Source organism: Ruditapes philippinarum, unplaced genomic scaffold (genome assembly GCF_026571515.1).
Source record: "Ruditapes philippinarum isolate M1 unplaced genomic scaffold, ASM2657151v2 ctg14661_1_1_1_1, whole genome shotgun sequence".
Lineage (NCBI taxonomy): Eukaryota > Metazoa > Mollusca > Bivalvia > Venerida > Veneridae > Ruditapes > Ruditapes philippinarum.
This window is the reverse complement of record NW_026865904.1, coordinates 1-22,538: the sequence shown is the minus strand read 5'-3', so window position 1 is coordinate 22,538 and position 22,538 is coordinate 1. Positions and strand designations below refer to the sequence as shown.

Below are 22,538 nucleotides of genomic sequence, written 5' to 3'. Positions count from 1 at the left end.
TTTGTTCGTAATAAACATAATTTCTCAAATTGACTAGATAATCAGAACCATTTCAAGAACGTAAAAAAAAACAACAAAACATTGGTAAGTAAGGTCTACTGTACATATGGTGCCACATGACTAGCAGACGGCAAAACACTGGCAGGGGAGAAAGTTGAAGATGGAGGAATCTGCTGAAAGAAAACATGTAACACATAATTGTCAAATCAAAAGAACTTATAATGGCGGAAAATGCAATTTGCCAATGATAAAATACAGAGAAGATAAGAAACCCTTATATACCACAGATCTGCTCTCTAAATTTGAATTAGTAAAGCAGTCTATTTGTTTCCTGATCTACAAACATCATGAAACACCTTATAAGTAGCTCTAGGGCGCTGTTTTGAAGAATGCTTAACAGTGAAAAGAAGTACATTTGTACTCTATTGAAACTAAACAGAATTGTTTTTCCTACAGGAAATAATAACTGAAGGCCGCATCAAAGATAACTGTAGTCTTACGAGACTCTTTCTATAATGGTAGCTCAAATTTCATATTTTGAATGGACTGTACCAAAATTCAAAGTTTGACAAATTCATTATATACTTTAAAAACGGGTTAGGGGGTTTGTTTGTGACAAACTTTTGTTATCTAAAAGGGTTACCATGTCCCCAAATTGGACCTAAAAAAACGGGTAGTTAAAGTCCGCCCACAATAAAAAAATTATCACAAATTTTCAGTACGCTAAGTAGATAAAAACATTTTAAATAAAGAAATGATAATAAAACCCGGGATATTTTCGAAAATTTTCCCACGTTTACAACCCCCCCAAGGGCTTTTAATGGTACTTCAAATACCTTTTGTCTGCATCAATTTTGCGGGGTTGGAGGGGTTTTCTACAGGAAGAATTCAATATAAGTGTGCAAACCTAAATTTTACCAAGTGTGTAGTCACCATTAAAAATAATGAAAAAATCAAAAATAAAACTAAAAAAAAAAATATACAAAAGACAAAAAAAACAACAACACTTTTTCATGTTTAAAAAACATTTTTTTCTTTTATTAAATAAGTGTCAAAACTGATAACTTTTTATGTATTTATATGATTAAAAGGAACTCATTTTTGTTACATTTTAATGCCACATGTACTTTTATGTAACATGTTCTAAAAATGTAACAATAAAATTGAGGAGAAAAAAGAACAAAAAAAACAACCAAAAAAACCCAAACACAATTTTTCATCATTGTCAATTTTTTTTTAAGTACAGAAGTGTCAAGACAGGTAATTTGTTATGTATTTATATGATTACTTAAAGGTACTTATTTTTGTTTCATTTTTAATGCCACATGTACTTTTCACGTAACATCGCATGTTCTAAATTTCTGTTCCGTCTGACATTTTATAACACAAGTCATGAGATGCATAAAACATTCAAAACAAACGTGAAAAAAACAGAACAAAAACCTCATTGTTAAAGACTCAGTGTGTACGTTATATACAACCATCTTTACATGAGAACATTAATTTTAAAACTTGAATATTTATTTAATTTTCGTTTACGCTATTTGTTTTGTAAGGTTTCAAGGACAACATGATGGCTGCTTTTTTGTTGGCATTTCACCTCTGCATGCTTAGGGACAAAGATTATATCATAATGACAGACCTGTGTAACCAGAATAGATCTAGGCCAGCCTGAAATAGCCCTGTAGTTTTACAGCCTGAAATAGCCCTCAGTCTGACAGCCTGAAACAGACCTGCAGTCTGACAGCCTGAAATGCCCTGCAGTCTAACAGCCTGAAAGGCCCTGCAATCTGACCGCCTGAAATAGCCCTGCAGTCCTACAACCCTGAAATAGCCCTACAGTCTGATAGCCTGAAATATCCCTGCAGTCCAACAGCCTGAAATAGCCCTGCAGTCCTACAGCCCTGCAGTCTGACAGCCTTAAAATTAATAACCCTGCAGTCTGACAGCCTGAAACAGCCCTGCAGTCTGACAGCCTTAAATAGTCCGAAAGTTTGACAGCCCTAAATAACCCTGCAGTCTGACAGCCTAAAACAGCCCTGCAGTCTTACAGTCTAAAACAGCCCTGCAGTCTGACAGCCTTAAATAGTCCTACAGTCTGACAGCCGGAAACAGCCCTGCAGTCTGACAGCCTGAAACAGCCCTGCAGTCTGACAGTCTTAAACAGCCCAACAGTCTGACAGCCGGAAACAGCCCTGCAGTCTGACAGCCGGAAACAGCCCTGCAGTCTGACAGCCGGAAACAGCCCTGCAGTCTGACAGTCTTAAATAGTCCGAAAGTTTGACAGCCCTAAATAACCCTGCAGTCTGACAGCCTAAAAACAGCCCTGCAGTCTTACAGTCTAAAACAGCCCTGCAGTCTGACAGCCTTAAAGTCCTACAGTCTGACAGCCGGAAACAGCCCTGCAGTCTGACAGCCTTAAATAGTCCGAAAGTTTGACAGCCCTAAATAACCCTGCAGTCTGACAGCCTAAAACAGCCCTGCAGTCTTACAGTCTAAAACAGCCCTGCAGTCTGACAGTCTTAAATAGTCCTACAGTCTGACAGACGGAAAACAGCCCTGCAGTCTGACAGCCGGAAACAGCCCTGCAGTCTGACAGCCGGAAACAGCCCTGCAGTCTGACTGCCTGAAACAGCCCTGCAGTCTGATAGCCTGAAACAGCCCTGCAGTCTGACAGCCTGAAACAGCCCTGCAGTCTGACAGCCTGAAACAGCCCTGCAGTCTGACAGCCTGAAACAGCCCTGCAGTCTGACAGTCTTAAATAGTCCTACAGTCTGACAGCCGGAAACAGCCCTGCAGTCTGACAGCCGGAAACAGCCCTGTAGTCTGACAGCCGGAAACAGCCCTGCAGTCTGACAGTCTTAAATAGTCCTACAGTCTGACAGCCTGAAACAGCCCTGCAGTCTGACTGGCCTCTACAGCTGCCTGCTTAATCACAGCTTCTGACCCATGGACCAAAAGACCCACTGTTTATTTATGGAATCACAAATAAAGATAACAAGAGCCGTCAACAGGACAGTGTGCTTGACTATTCTCAGTGCTTGATAGTATAATAACAGCACCGTGAATAATGTAACATCAAATTGCCAAAAATTGCCAGCTAGCAGAATAAGAATTCCATTACAATGCCCAACAGTCATGTACAAGTTGACCTGGCTACACAATTTTGGAATAGGAAATTTCTTTATTGATTGTAGCATTCAAAGAGTTATCGTAGTTATTTTTTTACGTCTGTTACTTCATTATCGACAGCCAATTGTTCAGAAAATAAAAAAAACAAATTCACGTCTGCTTCTAGAGCCATGATTAATAGATAAGTTTTTCACGTCTGCCAATCAGTCTATTGGTTATATAAGAAAGACCTGATCAATAATTCCACTAGTGTCTGTGTTCATTAATGCAAACTTATTCGAGACAGTTTTATTCTGTCTCGCAAGGGTGGGGGGGGAGGTTGGGATAGACGGACATGTAAAGTTTATAAAATATGTATAAATCATAATCTGCCATACCATAAAATGAAAAAGAAGAAATTTTTCCACACAAAAATATGTCAACAACAAATATTCGAATGCTTGTTTAAATAATCAAAGGGAAATAATTCATGACAATTTCTTGATTATCTGGTGCATGCTTTTTGTGTTGTTGGTCTTCTTAATTTTTAACTTTCATATTTTACCTGTACAAAAATGTTACTGATAAATACAGCCATTACAATGAATTAAGTCCAATTTAAGGAAATCTCATATGGTCTTTGAAGAAAAGTGCTCACCCAAAACCAAGGTGTTTTTTCTTTCTAAAGCATGGACTGTTTTAAAGACTGAAAAATCTTTAAAATCATATAGTTGTTTGTTAACCTTTTCCCTTATATAAGCGTGTTTCGACGGCTTTTTGCCCCCCCCCCCCCTTTTGAGGCCTCAAACAGTGAAAAAATGCCCTATTTAGGCCCCAAACACTGTTTTTCGTTTGAGAAATGTTGTTAAAAAAATTGACCATTTTTTCGGCGCCGTCCCCCATCCAAATATTACATCAGGGGGTTTCCAGAAGGGGGATGTGCCCCCTTCTGTTTGGCGGGTTTGAAGGGGGGCGGAGTCCCCCTCATCGCCAAGAAAATTTTGGACTTGTGAGAGGCTTTAAATGACCCCAGGTCGATCATAAGATAACGTGTAACCAACGCTGAAAAGCCTTTGACTCTATCTCAATCCCTTGAGAAGTTGCAGCACTTTGAAATAAATTTTGATGGAAAAAATCGAGGCAAAAAAGTGATTTTTGGCAATTTTGAGATGTCCCCTCGTTGCCATGGTAACAGGAAATTTAAGACTGAGCATGTCGTTACAAAGGCAATGGTCCAGTCAACATTTGTGCCAAGTTTGATTAGTATTGAAGCATTTTTCATAGTTTCATAGCAGTTTGAACTTGTGAGAGGAGGCTTTTCTGTGAAAATGGCCATTTTTCACAATATGCTCATGGGGGAAAGGGTTAAATTCAATTTATAAAACAGTTTTTCTACCAGTTAAGCAAAAATACTTTGTCAATTTCAACTAAATTTAAATGAAAGGCCTTTTCCATACCTGTGAAAAAAGCCCTATATGCATTTTACCAGGGATTTTGGTCTATTATGAGAAGTTTGACAAATAAAGTCTTAATGCACGTGTTTGGCTGAATCACTGTTCTAACTTACATGCATATACAGAGAGGTGACAAAGAACAATGACTGTACTGTATAAAGAGGACTTGGGCCAAAACTATATAATAACCTTAATATATAAATAATCCAACACAGATCAACAGACATATTTTAAAATTTCAAAACTGTATTTAAAAATCTTCAGAATTTCAAAACCAGAATTTTTTCAAATTATGTTCTCCAAGTAGTTCAAAGGGAAACAACTGTTGTTTTCTTGTAATTCAAATGCAGCATTGTAGTTACCCCCCTTGAAACAATCAGAATGCCAACACAATGAGCTGTATGGTATATTTTTCAACTGGTACAGCAAGATACTAAGCACCAACTTTTGTCATAAAGCTTTAATACTAAATGAAAGGAGGACAGAAAAAACCCAATCAATTCCAGTAAATTTATGTATGCCATATGATTTTTCCAATTGTTTACAGACGGATGGATAGACAGACAGACAGACTACCATACAACCAAATTTTTATAAGGGGTAATTTCTTTTGTTATTTTCTTTCGTTTAATAGAGAGTCATTGGCCCTTTCTTCTTTTGTTACAAAAAATCTGTTGTTCGATGGACCCCTTTTTCTTTTCAGTAGCGTGAATGTACAGAGAACACCATACTATAATATGTCCTTAAGATTCTTCAGGTATATAAAAATCAATTTGAATAAGTTTTGCTAAATCAGGGTCATAAATGGGATATTACATAATAAATTTGTGACAAATTACCAAGGTGCTTAAATTCACAAGACAACAGATATTCTTAGAACGTTCCTTGGCTTTAGTTTTATTTTAGTTTTTTAGTTATGCATAAAAAAAATCTTAGAATACTATTTTTTTGCTTAATCAGACAGTATAACTCTGCCAATTTCCTATAAATTTGTGTAAAAATATCCCAGTGCAAAAGTTCACATGCTGACAAGTATGGTTTTATCCACAACACAATACAATGAATTAGTCTACAGAAACAAAGTAGGGAATGGTGATGAACAAACATGGGAAAATCGAAATCCCCTATCAGTGTTGGGTGCACAAAAATCTTAGATGTACTGTATTGAATATAGTACTGCAGTAGCTGCTATATCAGTTATATAATACCAATGCTATATAAGATTTTCAAATGACATGAATTTTAAATACAAGATCTGGTTAAACTATTGCCAGCAGATATAAAGCTTTAGAGAGATAATTTAGAGAAAAGAATATATTAAGGGGAATACAAAAACTCATGGCAGGAAATGGTAGCAAGCATAAATAATGGAAGACTGACAAAACCATACATGTATAAAACTAATGTGTGGTGTTTTGTCAAGTCTATAAAATTTTGAGGTGTGGAGTTTTGACATTCGTAAATGATATAAGGGGTCATAACTCTTGTGTTTCTCACAGAAGTATCAGAAATTCACAGTAACCACATGAATTTTAAGTTTTAACTAAGTTTTCAAAACATTTTTTCTGCATATAACTTCAGACCATTAAATGGGACTGACCGACAAATGCCAAAAGGTAAAACGTGTCAGACTGACACAGTAAAAGAAATGTGGCATCAAAGCTTTATGTTTGTCTGTTTTGGATTTAACACCCATTTTAACATACTTTTTATCATATTACATTGGTCATTCCACCTAACCACTTTTCCTGGATAACTAACCAGTATATTATTATTACCCAAATCTCTGCAAGTAACCGACAACTAATCCTGCATGATTTATGAATCAACGATGACAGAAAAATAACCTTATGGCTCAATATCCAAGATTAAGCTTTAAAATTGTTGGAAAACCTCAGTATTATCTCCAGTACAACCAACACCATAAGTTAGCTTCACGACATTCTCACATTAAAAATCTTAAGTCTGTTACGGATTTCAAACCAACGACAGAAACAGGCAGAAAATCATTATAGACTAAGGTCAATATTTACCTTGCCATCATTAGAATGCAGTAATTCCTGCACCTCGTCCACCTCTACGTAGCACACAGGGTAATATATCATACGATGAGGCGGCACAGTGTCTTGTCTAAACTTGTAATACAACTCCTGGAATAAAAGTTTAGTGACAGACAATGTCAAACTTCTTCATTCAATGTAAAACAATAAGAATTCAAAAAATTTCATATTTTTTTTTTCATTTATAAGTCATAACATTTTGTTAATTTTGCGAATTAAAAGATTTTCTGTGAAAAAAGAATGTTTGCTAGGTATGTCTATCATATGAATTAAACAGAACTGAAATAAAAAATTTATGAAAGTAAAATAATTTCAGTAGTAAATAAAATATGATAATACACGCAAATTCTTGTCCAAATATAAAGCCGAAAACCAGTTTTTATTAAAATGTTTGTAATTGTATATATTGTTTGCATTGGCCGGAGGCCTTACACCGAATAAAAGTTTGTTGTTGTTGTTGTAGTATGGTATTGCAGTGTAAGTATTATACTGGTGCCAGGGTGAGGTTTGGTGCGCCCACTATTTAGTCATACAAACAAGACATATCTCTAAAATTGATGAATAATCCTAGACATTGCACTTGTCAATATAAATGCAAAATATGTAAGAAAATGTCAATATCTATTTTTAGTATCATCGACCTTGAAAACTCCAACCATCCAAATATGAAGGAGATCATTCAGTAAATAAAAGCTGTATGAGCAAACTTGTATTAAATCATTAATGATCTTGACCTTAGTGACTTAAACTCCACCCCATGTTAGAGGACCTCCAATGTAAATGGAAGTTTTTGTTAATAAATGAAGTTGCAAAAAGTACCGGGAAAAGCACGACCAAAGTACGGAAGGGCAGTGTTGCGTTCTTAAAAAATGACCCTCAGGAATAATAAAAAATTCAATTATTTTACCTTATCAACAGTTTTCTCCCTTTTTTCATCCTTGGCGTTATCCTCCAGTGATTTCAAGCTGATCGTAACATTATGTTTTTGGTTCCGATACACCTGATTCCACTGGCTTAACTTTAAAATGTCTCGTTTCGCTTTAATATCAACTTGCCCTGGTCGTACTGAAATATAAAATAATCCGCCTTTAAATGTTGTTTTTTTACCTAAATTCGTATGATGAGCTTGTCCTCCTTTTGATTAGGAACTGTAAATTGTCATCCCAAGGGCTCGGATCTGCAAGGTCAATGATCTATTTACCAACGATCTACATAGTTGCAGATGGCCTTCCGTAAGTCATCACAAATTTTTGTCATTTATATTTTGTTCAAACTTTCTTCCCTATTTCTCTAAACTAGAATAACTAGGACTGCTTATTGTTAATAAAGAAGGCTACAATGTCAAGAACAATTGATACAGAATTGTTGCCACACGTTTTTATTGTTATATTTGATTCTTCCATATTTCAAATTTTCTATCACAATGTAAGCAAAATAATCAGGACAAAGTCAGTGAAAAGGCCTATTCTCGATTGAAATTTCCTTTAAAATCATGCAGTTTTCCCAAATCCCAAAAATCCTACTTTACACCAGCTTTTACACTTCCCAAATTAGCAATTTTAGTGATATTTTTTTCCAAAATCAAGAGGCTAAGGCCTCTTCCCATTTAATGTGAGAAAAAAACACTGAAAGTGTACCCTCCATCAATAAAATTTAATGATTCATTTACTGATTGATTTAATGATTGATTTAATGATTGATTTAATGATTGATTTAATTATTCATTTCTTAGGTATTATGTGCCTTTAAAGCAGCATGCCTCCAGATGTTAATTTTCATGAAAATTTTGAAAATGTATTGAAAAGTAAAATATTGTGAAGTGAACAATGAAAGTAATATACACATTGCAAACCGCACTTACAATCCACGTAAATTTCATAGTAATGCAGTATAATTATAGTGATTGATCAGATTGCAAAATCAGCCATTAATTGCTTATTACATGTAAATACTTGATTAGATTCTATAGATTGAATTTCTTGAATATTTGGTCATTTGAGGATCCCTTTTAATCCAATAAATTTTTTTGCGGGAAAGAATTCTATATGTTTTGACAAAGTAGATAAACAAAAGCAGGGGGCTCTTTTAAAAAGACATATAAAGCAACTTACTTTGTCTTACTCTAAAGTCTATAGTTTGGTATATTTTAGCTGACACCTCTTTTGTAGGATCGAACCCGAACTTGTTCCACTGTCCCCTCCATGGGCCATCAAGCCAATAGAAGCACATGGCGGGCAGGAATATTTTGAGTTTATCACTACGGATACCCGTTTTATCCTCCATCTCTACCTTCAAATAAAGTGGCTTCTCTTCAAACAACTGAAAACAAAACAACTTCTCTTCAAACAACTGAAAACAAAACAACTTCTCTTCAAACAACTGAAAACAGAACAATTTCTCTTCAAACAACTGAAAACAAAACAACTTCTCTTCAAACAATTGAAAACAAAAAAACTTCTCTTCAAACAACTGAAAACAAAACAACTTCTCTTCAAACAACTGAAAACAAAACAATTTCTCTTCAAACAAATAAAAAACTTATAAACTAAAATTGATATAAAATCAAATTAACTTCCCTTCAAACAACTACATGTAAAATTAAAATCAATACTCTTCAAACAAGTGCATCTTGAAACAACAAATATTAAAACAATTTATCTTAAAACAACTGAAATATCACAAATTATCCTCTTAACAATTGATCGCAAAAAAAGTCACAGTGATAAATAAATATCAGAAAATCAGGGGAGGTAATTACAGAAACATTCAGCACAATGCTTAAGGGAGACAACTCTTAAGAGATACATATCCATGAATTGTGTGAAACATCAGGGGAGATAACTAATGGAATATCTGGTGTTGAATTTAAAGGAGGTAACAAAAGGGAAAAACATCAAGATGTTGGGTGGAACATTAGGGGAGATAACTAAAGGATGATATATTCAGATGTTTTGTGGAACAACTAGGGACCTTATCATACAGACATCCAGATGACATACAGAGCATAAGGGGCAATAACTACAGAAATGGGGAAGAAATTTCCGAAATTTAAAAAATATTTTGAGATCATTATCATATCTACAGACCTCGATGAGCATTTTCTCTAATTTAGGATCAACAAAATCTCCCTGAGTTCTTTTCTTAGCCTCTGGTATAGGGCCTGCAGGAAGCTTGTCTCCAAAATTGACAAATATAGTAAATATTGACCTCCTCTGACGAACTGTAAAATATAAAACAGACATCTTTAATATAATTGTCTTTACTAGAGGTTTTGTGCACAATAAGGTAAAGAACAATAGATCAAGTAAAGTTTTCAATTACAAAGATTTGCACACTTTTGTTCGTACTCCTCACAATGATTACCTTCCTTGGCAGATTATAATCACTGTCTTGTGTTTTGTTAACTTGTATTTTAATTTTTACTTTTATGACTTAAAGGGTTTTTTCCACAAATTTATGGTCTTCAATAAGGCCCCCACGGTCAAACGTTTAAACGGATTCGTTTCGATTTTCATTCCTAAACGTTTACGATATTTTTTACCGTTTAATCGAAATGACCATATTGTCTTACAAAATATATCTTAATCATTGCCTGTAATCACGGCTTTTATCAATCCAAATTGGTTTATTCCAAATTAAAAATGGAAAATGGGTGTTTACATCCCTCCGCACAGCATCACCATGCAATAATCGCTGTGGCATAATACATTTTTGATCTTTCAAAAGAGCGAAATGGGGACACAATGCAGAAAATGTGTGCCGACACAATCGTGATGAGCCCTTGACATTATTTGTTTGTACATGTATTAAAAATTTAAAGTATGTCATCATTTGTCGACTCAAATATATTGTGTAGTGTAATACATAGAATTACCACCGTTTAAACGGTATCGTTTCGGTTCTTAGCAATCGTGTAAACGTTTACAAAAAATTGTAAACGTGGGAGCCTTACAAAAGACATTTCAGTATTCAGTCAGTACATATTTAAGTAAATAAATTATTTTTGAAATTTCCCTTACAATGATGAATGCTTATGTCCAGATGGAAAGATGGACTAGTCCATTTATGATATGTAGAGGGTGTTAAGGGTTTAACGGATTATACACATACTTGTTCCAATTAGATTGGGAGGTCTGCCTGTATCCGGATTTATATAATCTGGCCTATGTTTCATTTCCTGTTTGTAATGGAACTCGCACGGTCTATCTACACGGGCGAACATCACTGGGGGGATGAAGAGCGGCACGTCTGCGTTCATGTACTCTTTCCTGGGCACCAGCTTATTCATACGAACTTCCTCGTATATACTTTCATGACTTCCATCTTTGTTCGTTTTCATAGGTAAATACTGATAGTCTACCATTGCTGAAAAAATAAATTTGGTTCGCTTATTGTTTAAGCCCCTACACGTATTTATAGTAGGTGAATTACGTAAACAATATGAAAATATCAGCCAAAGATGTTGTAACAAACAAAAAGTATGAAAAAATCATTGTATTTCATTTAAAAATTTACAAAAGCATCAGGAAAATACCTCTGCGTTCCCATGATGGCTACTAAACTGTAATATGCTAATTAGTGGGCGGGATAATATGACATCATGCTAGCTCATAGCCTCGTAAAATCTATAAAATCTTACCGAGAACATGACTAGTTACTGGAAAACCATATGTTTTTATCTTTTTTAGCAATAGCATGTCACCTTATGCCATAACCATTAGGGGTCAATCTTGAAATATATAGTTAATTCATCGGAAGTTGATTGACATTACATAATGTCACTGTAATACTAGGATCTGGTATTAAACATTACAATTTAGCAGGTAATGTATAAACTTCAGGCGCTTTTAATGAAAACAATAAATTTTAAAACAATAAATTTTAGCAGTGTGACTTAACATTTTGTAAAAAAAATGTAAAGCTGGAAAAATACATCACTGAAGATTTAACCCCCCCCCCCCATTATTTCAATAATAATGCATTGTTTTGGGTTTAAACATTTAATGATGAATTTTTTACTAGGGGTAAGAGTCCTAGAAAGACAAATGTCCCAGATTTTCAAAATCGTTATTATGAATATTGGAGTCACAAACTGGAATGAGTTTGACAGTACAATTTACAGGGGGCTGAAGCCAGTGAAATTTATCATTCCAAATCCATAACAGTATACAATAGAAACTTTAAGTTGCAAATTTGTAACCAGTCCTATTTCCCCCTTATGGCTGAGGGTTTTGTCTTTAAAGGTTAAGGCATCAAAAGTGCCGCCATTGTATATCCCTGTTTGATTGTATTAAGAGGCAGTCAAAATAAAATGGCTTCAAATAACTGGAGTCTATGCATCTCTTAGCTCTAGCAGGTGAGGTAGTTTTGAGCCCTGGTGTTCCTTTAAATTTGAAAGTAATTGCTTATTTACAGGCATGGTCAAACGGATATTCTCCATATGTGCCGACTGACCTATGTCTGCATTCACGTCATGGGTAGAATCTGTTGGGGCCAGCAGGTTTACAGAAAAAAAACAAGCATTTTTAGAGCTACATTTGACACAACATGACAACACATCTAAATGCCTCCGCCTTAAAGTGGGGGCACAAAAATCTAAATTTCATCACCAAATAAAGCAATCATAAATGTTTTATTTAGTATACAAAACCGAGTCCATAAAAATCGATGAATTACCTTGAAACTTGTACGTTGTATACACACGACCCAATATTTCTACTTTATATTCTTCATGACCGTCTGATTTTCTCCGTCTTCTCGTAACTTTCATTAATAGGTTCGAAACATTGGTTCTGAAACATACATGTACATTGGTTATAAATCATACATATCAAATGTACTTTTCATCCGAATCATTCATAAAAGTGTTTCGGCAATATCAATTCTGAAGCATCCATATTCATTTATAACTTCTATTGACTTTTGTACTCCATGTACATGTAGTGGCTGTACATCATTTATATAATTATACAAATAATAAATAATTTATAAATATGTTTAAAAAGTCCTATAACAATAAATATTTCCTCCATATAAATATGTAAAATCGCAGTCATCTGTACTTTAAATAACTCATTAACATACTGTAACACAAATCAGGAATTTTCAATATTCATAAACCACTGACTCTTCACTCTGGGAAATTTTTTAGGTGAATTCAGCTGAATATTAAAACTATACTAGTCATTAAAGCAGCACACCTCCAGATTCCTGTTAATTTTCAATAAAATTTTGAAGATGTATTAAAAATTAAAATATTGTGAAGTGAACAAAGAAAATAATTTACACATTGCAAACAGCACTTGCAACCAATAAAAATTACCAAAAAGAGGTCAAAATATGCAAAAATAACCCTTACTGTGTTAGTAACGCAGTAGAAATATGGTAGAAAATACTGCTAAAAACGGTCATTAATCATACAAAACATGGAAATTTTTACTTTTATCTTAAATCTTTTTGCTTTTCTCAAAAGCTCAGTTAAATTATTTTTTTGAAGTTTGATGTTTTTGAGATATTTTGGCTCACATGGAAGCATGCAGCTTAAAAAACTTTACCTATCACCATATGTAGCCTTGCAGTAAATATCTTCTGGCCTCCATTGTAACGGTAGTCTTTTGATTGGATCTGAATATATCTGGAAAATAGCATTATATAATAAGGAGCACTGCTCCTGAATGTCTATGAATAAGTTTGTCTTTACTGCTCAGATAAAATGGTGAGAAGTGTAGTGATTATAGGTATGCTGTAGTATGCTTGCCCCCCCCCCCCCTTTCCAGGTAGTCAGACCTAATTTTAAGTCAGCACCTGTGGAATTTTCTGTCAGATTAACATATTACAATAAAACATTAAAACCAATAATGCCATTTGATGCATTTTGCATGATGTCCAATAAGAATGTAACGGTTTACCGGTATACCGATATATTGCAGTATAAAAAAATTAATTTCGTAAAGCAGTACGATTTTCGGAAATCCAATATTTTACAGAAATCATAATTTTCAATTAATTGCCTTCTTATTTCTAAAAAATTTCTCATAAAATCTTTAATTGGTGAATTTTAATGGCACCAACATACAATAAAAATATACAACATTGAACTAGTACACTTTAAAGTTAATAAGCAACTGCGTAATTACATAAATGGCCCAGATGTGAAAGGTCACAAGCGATTAGTTGTGACACTTTGGGAACATGTTGAGATGAAAGTGCCAATGTGTTAATTGGAATAATTTATGTCTTTAATACTCCTACTTGAAGCACCATTAATTACATGTGTAATCAACTGATGTTAGTAGCGAATTAGAGAAATGAAAGATGGCCCGTGAGGTTGACAAACATTAAAGTTTAGGTAAGTCCACTTGTCAATTGACTAAATAAATAACAGTTTGAAATATTAAATCGGGCGACAATTAAAATAATGATTTCACTAATGATAGTTAAAGCCACTGATTTTCTGCTTTCACAGGGTTAATATTTACATTTCAATGCATGTAAAGTGCTTAAGAGTCTAATCACAAAACCTATTAAAATAAAAGATATTCTTCACTGTTAAAAAGTACTTTGTACCGGTGAATATTTCATTTTTTTTAGGTGAAGTTAATTTACAGTAATGTTTTCTTTTGCTTTTGTATTTGCAGATCACCAGAACTCAGTGGAAGCTGGAAAGATCTTGCCTCAGGCATACATGTATCAGTGAGAGTGAATAACAGAGATAAGAACTGATATAGGCAAAATAGGGCCTCCCAAGCTCATTTATTATACAACTTTAATTGATAATTTTGATTACATTTATGTTGTCATGTGTATTTATTTAAATGGAATTTGAAATCCACACTTTTATATGACTATTTTACACAATAAACAGCTGTAATAAAATAAAATATCATATGTGTTGTAATCATGATGATATATAACTGCTAGCATATCTTAACAAAGATAGGCATAATTTTTAAGTTATAGGTAACCTTGGCTACAAATTTGGTGCCATTTGCCCAAACTTTTCCTGATTGGCGAATTTGTTGGTGCAATCTAAAATAGACCCATGGGGAACCCTGTTTCCTAGATTACTTTCTATTTAGTCCTTACATTTTATTAAGTTTCTACTTAGAATCTATACATATATGAATAATATGTAATGTTACACCATCTTTACATCAATACATATACACAACAATACGTATTGCAATACGCTTCTGCAAGATGGCAATATATTGCAATACGGATTTTGCCGTATTGTTACACCCCTAAATTGCCATGTAAATGATTTAATCTATCTATCTTCCACTCAAACCTATTGCTGGGACATAGACATGTATAAGCATCAAAAAGGCAAGAAAGTTTAATATCCGGTTAACGCCCCCTGGGGGCATTTGCATTTCCTTCTTTCTTTTACCTCTGTTTGTGCGCGATTGTTATTTTCATCTGTGTCATTAAGACGCTTGCATATTGTAATTTGTCACGTGATACATATATATAGAAGTTAAAATCTCAAAATAATCAAATGATGCTTAACCCCCTCCCATGAACTAAAATCGCCGCCCATGTAAAATAATACAATTTAGAAAGTTAATTATTATTTAGATAATTGGATAAAAAACCATTATGATCACATAAGGTCATACGCTTGCTGGACCAATAATATACAAAAGCTAAAATATTTCTGAATTTCGTCCACCACGAAGTTCAACATAATTATATCATGTAATGAGTAAATTGACAAGTATAAATAAGTTGTAGCGGATTTCACGTGGATGAGAAAGCACGGTTTTGTCGTGTTTTTCTTTTTTATTTCGTGGGCAACAAAAGGGATACATTATGTGAACTAATAGTACTTTTTAGGTACTGATTTAAATCTTAATTTTGTAATGGAAGCTTATTTATTTTTTGGCGTTATTTGATGGATTATGTGAAATTCATATAAAATAAACAACGATACGCATATATTTTCGTCCCGGGTAAGTTTTGTTTTAAATATAGGTTCATTCCGTAACAAAGTATTTTCAGACATTTCCTTCAAAACAATGCCCAGTCACATTTGGTAGAATAATTAACGGAATGAATGTTATTAAAGCTGAAAGTATGGTCAATATCGACATAATATATATTGTCAAAAGGCAAATGCCCCGGGAGAGTTTCCGACTATGATAAACTAGCGTAGGCAAACGTCCCGGGAAAGTTGCCTTTTTGTTGTAAATGTCATTCATTCCGTAATATATATATTCAGATACTTCCCCCAAAACAATGCCAAGCCCCATTTTTTAAATTATAAAGGCCCCCGAAGAAAACCCTCTTCCCGGGGAGAACTTCCCCTTCAGTAGCATTTTAATATAGAATGAAATATATCCGTCGCTATATATATACTCTGGTTTTCTGCCCCGGGTGAGATAACCAGAGTATATATATAGCGAGTGATATTTATAAAGCATTACTTACATGCTACTGAAGGGGAAGTTCTCCCCGGGAAAAGGGTTTTCTTAGGGGGCTTCAATGCTTAAGAAAATGGGGCTTGGCAATCTTTTTGGGGAAGTGTCTTAATAACTTCTTTTTACGGAATGAACACATTTACCGTAGAAGGCAACTCACCCGGGAAAGATTCCTTATATGCAGATGTAATGGTAGGAATAGCACCCGGGTGATTTACCTTCTAGCATATATGTATACGTTCATTCCGTAAAATGTCATTCAGATACTTCCCCCAAAACAATGCCAAGCCCCATTTTTAAATTATAAAGGCCCCAGAAGAAAACCCTCTTCCCGGGGAGAACTTCCCCTTCAGTAGCATTTTAATATAGAATGAATTATATCCGTCGCTATATATATACTCTGGTTTTCTGCCCCGGGTGAGATAACCAGAGTATATATAAGACAGCTACAATATTTTTGCATATATATTATACAGCATGTCACTGAAGGATAAGATTTCTCAGGGAAGAAAATTGGATTTGCAATCTTTTGGGTGAATAGTGTTAGTGAATTCAATTTACGGAATGAACATATGTTGTGTACAAACAGTGTAAGAAATTAGGATTTGAATCGACTAGGCTGGTTGGACTACCAGATTGGAATATTCACTAGCCCAAAAAACATTTCACTAGCACGATTAACTTGTTCTAAACAGTTGTTTATATTGCCTCTGAAAATACAGTAGCCTGGTCGGGCTTGTTACTGTGAAAAGTTGGTAGCCCGAGGAGAAATTTAGTAGTCAGGGGCTATCGGACTACTGCTAATTTCGAACACTGTACAAAGGAAATCATTACAATCATTCATTATTAACTGGGTAAATTCACAGGTACTATTTCTCCCGTAGTGAACCCTTTTGAAATCTTGTTTTATGTGTTACTACCATATATGGATAAATAGGGTCACAATAATTTCGAGACTCTCGCGATTGCTATTGTGCATAAAGTAAAAAATGTCAAACAGAAATCGTGAAATTTACGGACGTTACTTCTGGACATTGAATTTTTAAGAATATTGATTTTTGCCTTCGTTTATGTTAACGGGTTAAATGCTGTTATATTTCTTGACTGGGTTCATTTGATAGTTTATGCACGTGACCTTCCTGCTCACAGGCATTTTAAAGCGTTATTTATACTTTTTGAAGGCAAGCGTCTACATGACCCAGATCACACCTAAACGGCAAATGCCCCCAGGGGGCGTTAACCGGATATTGCCAAGAGTTGGTTAAAAAGAGGATAAAAAAATATCAAAACTGTTAAAAACAGGGGGCTGGAAAACTTAGGTGAGACATGTTCAAAGTAACTATGACTGCACTGAGCTGCTCTAGGGTAGGGAGTAGGGCAACTGCAGGAGGTTGGTGGTTCCAGTGGTATACTGTCCTAAGAAAAAAAGAGAATTTATACTATTCTGAATCTAGTGTTAATAACTTATAACAAAGGGGATGGCAATGTTAATTTCAGTGTCGCGAAAATATGTGACATTTATACCTTTTCCAAGTTTTTTACTCCCCCAATAGTACTTAATGCCTTTTCATGGTTCTGAACTAAAGCTGGATGTTCAACACATATGAAACGATTGGTTTTATTGTATGACACATCAATTTTGTTGTTTTTATCTGTCCAATTTGACATTTTTTTCTGTTTTAGAAGTACGAGTTATCGTTCGTTACATCAATCCATAGCCTCTATTAAAATACGAAAATGAATTTGAAACTTATAATTGTCTTTGACGCTAAATATCCCAAAATGTTCATCATTTTTATTATTTTCTTATTGTATTAATGGTGTTATTTTATTTATATCATCAAAAAGTCAGCACTTATATCAATTTTACTTTTTGAGTTAGAGACTTTATTTCCAAGATGTCTGCGCCCATGACGGAAACTTGCGCAATGCAACTTTAAATTACGTTTAGGTTCTTTTTAGAATTTAGTCAATTGCTTCATAACAAAGCGATCACTTAAAGCGTTTGAGCTCCCTTTTTAAAGGTTTTGTTTAAAACAGTGCTATTTATATTTCTTGACTGTTTGTTTTCACAAAAATAGAAATAATTTACCAATCTACTGACTACTGTATTTTTTAGTTTATTTTTTATGCCCACCATGGAGCAAAACAGCTAAATATAAGATATATTGTTTATATATCTGTGTGCCCACGAAGGATCAAAGAATTTTTGAATAAGTAGGCATAAATGTCTACAACATCAAGACGATGTGTTGCGTTCAAGTAGTCCAACTAATTGGACTTGCAGGCTGTCAACCAATTCCTATATTCCTACAAAACTCCTATATTTTGGGTCGGAATCCTATATTTTAAAAAACCTCCTATTTTTCCTATATTCTCCTATATTTTGATTATTTTTCCTATATTTTTTTTAAAAATATATTGCCGAGGAATTCAAAGAGATTTAAATTTTGGTACTGCTTTTGGCCTTTTGTATTTTACAGGTAAGAGAATGTGTATGCCTGCATTAGCATCACATTACTATGCTCAAGGCTGCTGTGCTCCACATAGCCATCTGCATGGTCACCATGAAAAGCAGTGCATCAGTATGTCAACTTTATTTCAGGTGACCATTCAGATGATCATGTCATGCATTGCTGTAACTTTCTGCTGATGCTGTGGTTCAAAGCTAATGCAGGCTGTCCAGCATCCCTAAAATTCCTAAAAAAAGTGAAATATTCGAAGGGAATTCCTAAAAATGCCCTATTTTTTCACTGAAATTCCTAATTATTTTTTATCTTTTGTACTAAACATACTTATAACTTGTAACCCTGTAACTCAAAGTCGACCATCAAAAATGATTTGGCCATGATTTGCCAACTCAAAATTGATGACATTGAAATGGTTTCGTTTCAACTAAAACTTACTTTGACTATGTCAGTAACATTGCTATTTCATAATCAAAGCATTTGTTGATAATCATATTGACAGTTAACAGCAAAAACACTACCATATCATTTTCCTGAAACTTAAATCATAACCATAAGAGTCCAATTATTCTGGAATATTTTGACACTGTTTTGCCAACTCCAGATATCTTGAATTTTATGTTTGTTCATTTTATCCAAATTTTCTAAAGTGGTCCATTTATATCATATCATATTTGAAAATGATCATTATGAAGCTGTTTGAACAATCTTAATTAAAAACATGTATATAATATAGTTGTTAAAAATTAATGCTACAATTTGTTTACTTCACAACTCTTTTATTTAAATCCTGCATAATATCAAAAAACATTGTAAAGTACTGAATTGGTTAACATAGACTTTGAAAAATTAATTCTTCCTGCATACTTATTATTTTTTTCGTATCTTTGTAGGAGAAATTGCTTTATTTTGCCACAAAAGTCATCAGTTTCATTTCAGTTCTTGTTCTTTTTCAATATCATTATGGTGCAATTTAGGAAAAACGGCAGACTCATATAATTAATTCACACTCAAAAAAATTTTGCAGTTCAGTAATTATAAAGCTCATATCCAATTTACAATGTACACACATTTTGCAATTATGTGATCTAGATAAACTGCAATTGAATGGTCTGTGTTGATGAAACCGTTTTTTGATGTGCAATTCTTTGTGTTGTTTATAGAATTTCCTTGCCCATTTATTCAATGACTGTACTAAGGCAAATGTCCTTTTTAACCTACTTTTACAAAAAAATTCATTTGTCCATTAATTTATGATTCAAAAAGCTGCATTGTGCAAGGAATTTCACTGTATAAGAATTCCTTTTAGAACTTGTGGTTTATATACATTCCCAAAACGGGTAGGTAGAAACATGTTCTTTTTTACATGTTTCAACCATATTTTAGAAAATATGGTTGAACATGATTGACTATGATATTAAACGCAGGGGAGGCAGATGAACCTGTTAGTCCACACACTGATAGCACCTTTGCTCTATTACTAAACTAGAGCATTATTTGTGAGTTACTTTTGTTATGTTCAAATGTGCAAAGGTTAGCCACATCGTGTTTCTTTTGGGACCTTAGTTTATTTAGTCATTAATTTATGCAAATTTTTTAGCCCTTAAATTTCTATTTACCTACCCTAAAATTCCAAATTTTTAGCCCTAAAATTTCTGAAATATTACTGTAAAATTCGCCTCATTTTTGTTGGAAGGTTTTACATGGACAGCTGCTAATAGTTTCTTCACTTACTATTGGTAGACATTTTATTGTAGAAACAGCATGTGTAAAAGTAAGAATAATTTATATTTATATAAGCATTGGTAAGTTAAACAATTTAAGTTGAAAACTCCTATTTTTATGCCTCAAAATGGTCCAAAAACTCCTATATTTCCTGCTAAAATATTCCTATATTCCTCCTTTATTTTGGATAAGACCTGGTTGACAGCCTGGACTTGTCAAACATGTCAAAGAGACATGGAAATAATTTTGGACAGGCAATGTCTTTAATAGTTCTGGTTTCCAAAACTTTATAAGCTGCTTTTTAATATATTTGAGTTTCATCTGATGCGGGATTTGTGTTCACGTCATGTCATGTCATGATATATAAACAGGTACGCTGAAGACCTTAAGCTATGTCTTTAACAGCATCTTTGAGGCTGCTTGTGTTTACCTGAATGTCATGTATCGAAGTGTTAAGGCAATATAGAGTAGTTTAGGTGTACTTCGGATATGCGCTTTTGGATAGTCATTTTTTTCAAAGGACATTTGACATTTTCTTTTGTTCTTCTTATAGCCCGAACGGGCTATTATAGCTCAAACGAGCTATATAGCTCGATCGGGAATATTCCCCAGCCTGTTTAACAGGCTGGTGAAAATGCCTGATCGGGCTTATGACATAAAAAATCATATTTCTAGAAAAGTGATAAAGATATTTCTTTTAAACTTTGTTTATTGAGGATAATATTTGACATAAACAGAAAGAAAAATAAATGGCCACTGTCTTTGAAATTAGTCTTTGATACAAGACAGTACACCATGCAGCTATTATTACATTTTAATAGTCAGAAATTTACAGTGTAAATTTTGTTAGGATTTTTACGCAGTTTACGATGCAATGCTCAACTTTTTTTTGTTAACAGGTTTGGTAACAGGTTTACACAGACTTTATAGCAAGAAAACATGATGGCAGGTAAAACAAAGGTTAAAGTAGAAAACGATGGAGAATTGAGGAAGAAGATAGAATATCAAGTGGCCTGCGAGGAGAGAGCTCATAGAATTGTAGAGAGACTTATATATAATCCAAATACTCAGGAAGAATTAATCAACGCTGTATGTACTGTATACAATTGATTATCTGGTATTTTTTGTAATGTTTCATAATGGGCTATTTGCCAAAACAAAAAAGCTCAATTTAGATTAATGTCTCCCTACCTACCCTTTGCAGGCAACCTTAGATGTATCAAATTTACTTTACTATATATGTATAAATTTACAGTTATAAAGGAAAATTCCACCTACATACATGATACTATACATACTCCTTTTTGTGGTCAGACTATCAGAGACATGAACAAATTTTTTATTAATTTAATGTTAAAAATAATGGTAGAGCTGATTTTGATCATTCATTGATTTATTATCAAAATATTAAAAAATATGATCTCGATTTAGTCATACCCTTGCTTAGGGCCTAGATCTTTAGTGTCAGTAGGTGGAAGGGTAAAAAAAGGTTTTAAAAGAAAGAAAAAAGTTTGGCCAAATTGAAAAAAAAACAATAAAAACAGAGCACATGTATTCAAGGTGTCGAGACATGTTGTTTCTGGCATGCAGGTAAAAGTAAGCAACTGTCAGAGAAAAAACATTTTTTTCTTTCAGACTATCTTGAAGTTTTTTTTCCCCCTCTGCAAAATTATTTGCAGAATATTTACACAGATCGTCAGTATGAAACATTGATTGAGCAGGATAGTATTAAATGACAATTTGTTGCAGATTAAATATACATGTACCAAAGAATTTGAAAAATGGAATTATCTCAATGGTCGAAATGTAATTGCAAAGGTATTCTCAAATTTTAAGTAAATTTTTTTTATATATTTTAGAATTGTATTAAATTACTATGTATTCTTATTAAATTTCAGTTACATTTTATCACTCCAAGCCATTATTCAGACATTGTTGAGGAAAGAGCTGTCTCAAAACTTTGCGGGTACCCGCTGTGTCCTAATGATTTATCAAATGTGGGTATAAGTCTTATTGTCAATTTATCTTTATTTTAGATTAATTTATACATATTCATTTTTAGTATAATTATGTCAGAAGCTATGAACTAAATGAAATATTCTCACATCCTTTCTTGGAACAAACCAGTACTAAGCAATGAGTGTTAAGTTCCTTGCTCTAGGAAACAACGGCTTGCCCCTAAGAGGGTTCGAACCAGATGACAGAATACATAAATAGTCTTAGATGTTTAAATATTTTGTTTTTTCTAAATGAATGATTTGTGACAGGAGCAGAAAATGTGTTGACTCAAGGACTGGG

The 22,538-nt window shown here is 33.8% G+C and overlaps 2 protein-coding genes across 2 annotated transcripts; one reads left to right on the top strand and one right to left on the bottom strand.

Moving 5' to 3' along the window:
• Positions 1-6,574: 6,574 nt before the first annotated feature.
• LOC132730703 (general transcription factor 3C polypeptide 5-like) lies at positions 6,575-17,763 on the bottom strand. Its single transcript, XM_060716681.1, has 8 exons — positions 17,572-17,763; positions 13,180-13,259; positions 12,302-12,417; positions 10,736-10,990; positions 9,712-9,845; positions 8,737-8,944; positions 7,533-7,690; positions 6,575-6,715 (listed from the first exon to the last, which is right to left on the bottom strand). Exons 1-8 carry the CDS (start codon positions 17,713-17,715, stop codon positions 6,575-6,577), a joined length of 1,236 nt encoding a protein of 411 aa, XP_060572664.1. The 5' UTR covers positions 17,716-17,763.
• A 184-nt stretch (positions 17,764-17,947) lies between these two features.
• On the top strand, positions 17,948-22,237 carry LOC132730704 (putative RNA polymerase II subunit B1 CTD phosphatase RPAP2 homolog; the record flags this gene model as incomplete). The annotated part of the gene is given in 3 exon segments (XM_060716682.1): positions 17,948-18,071; positions 21,140-21,329; positions 22,139-22,237. Coding segments are annotated over 2 exon segments (249 nt in total), but the record flags the coding sequence as incomplete, so codon positions are not given.
• Between the last annotated feature and the right edge of the window lie 301 nt (positions 22,238-22,538).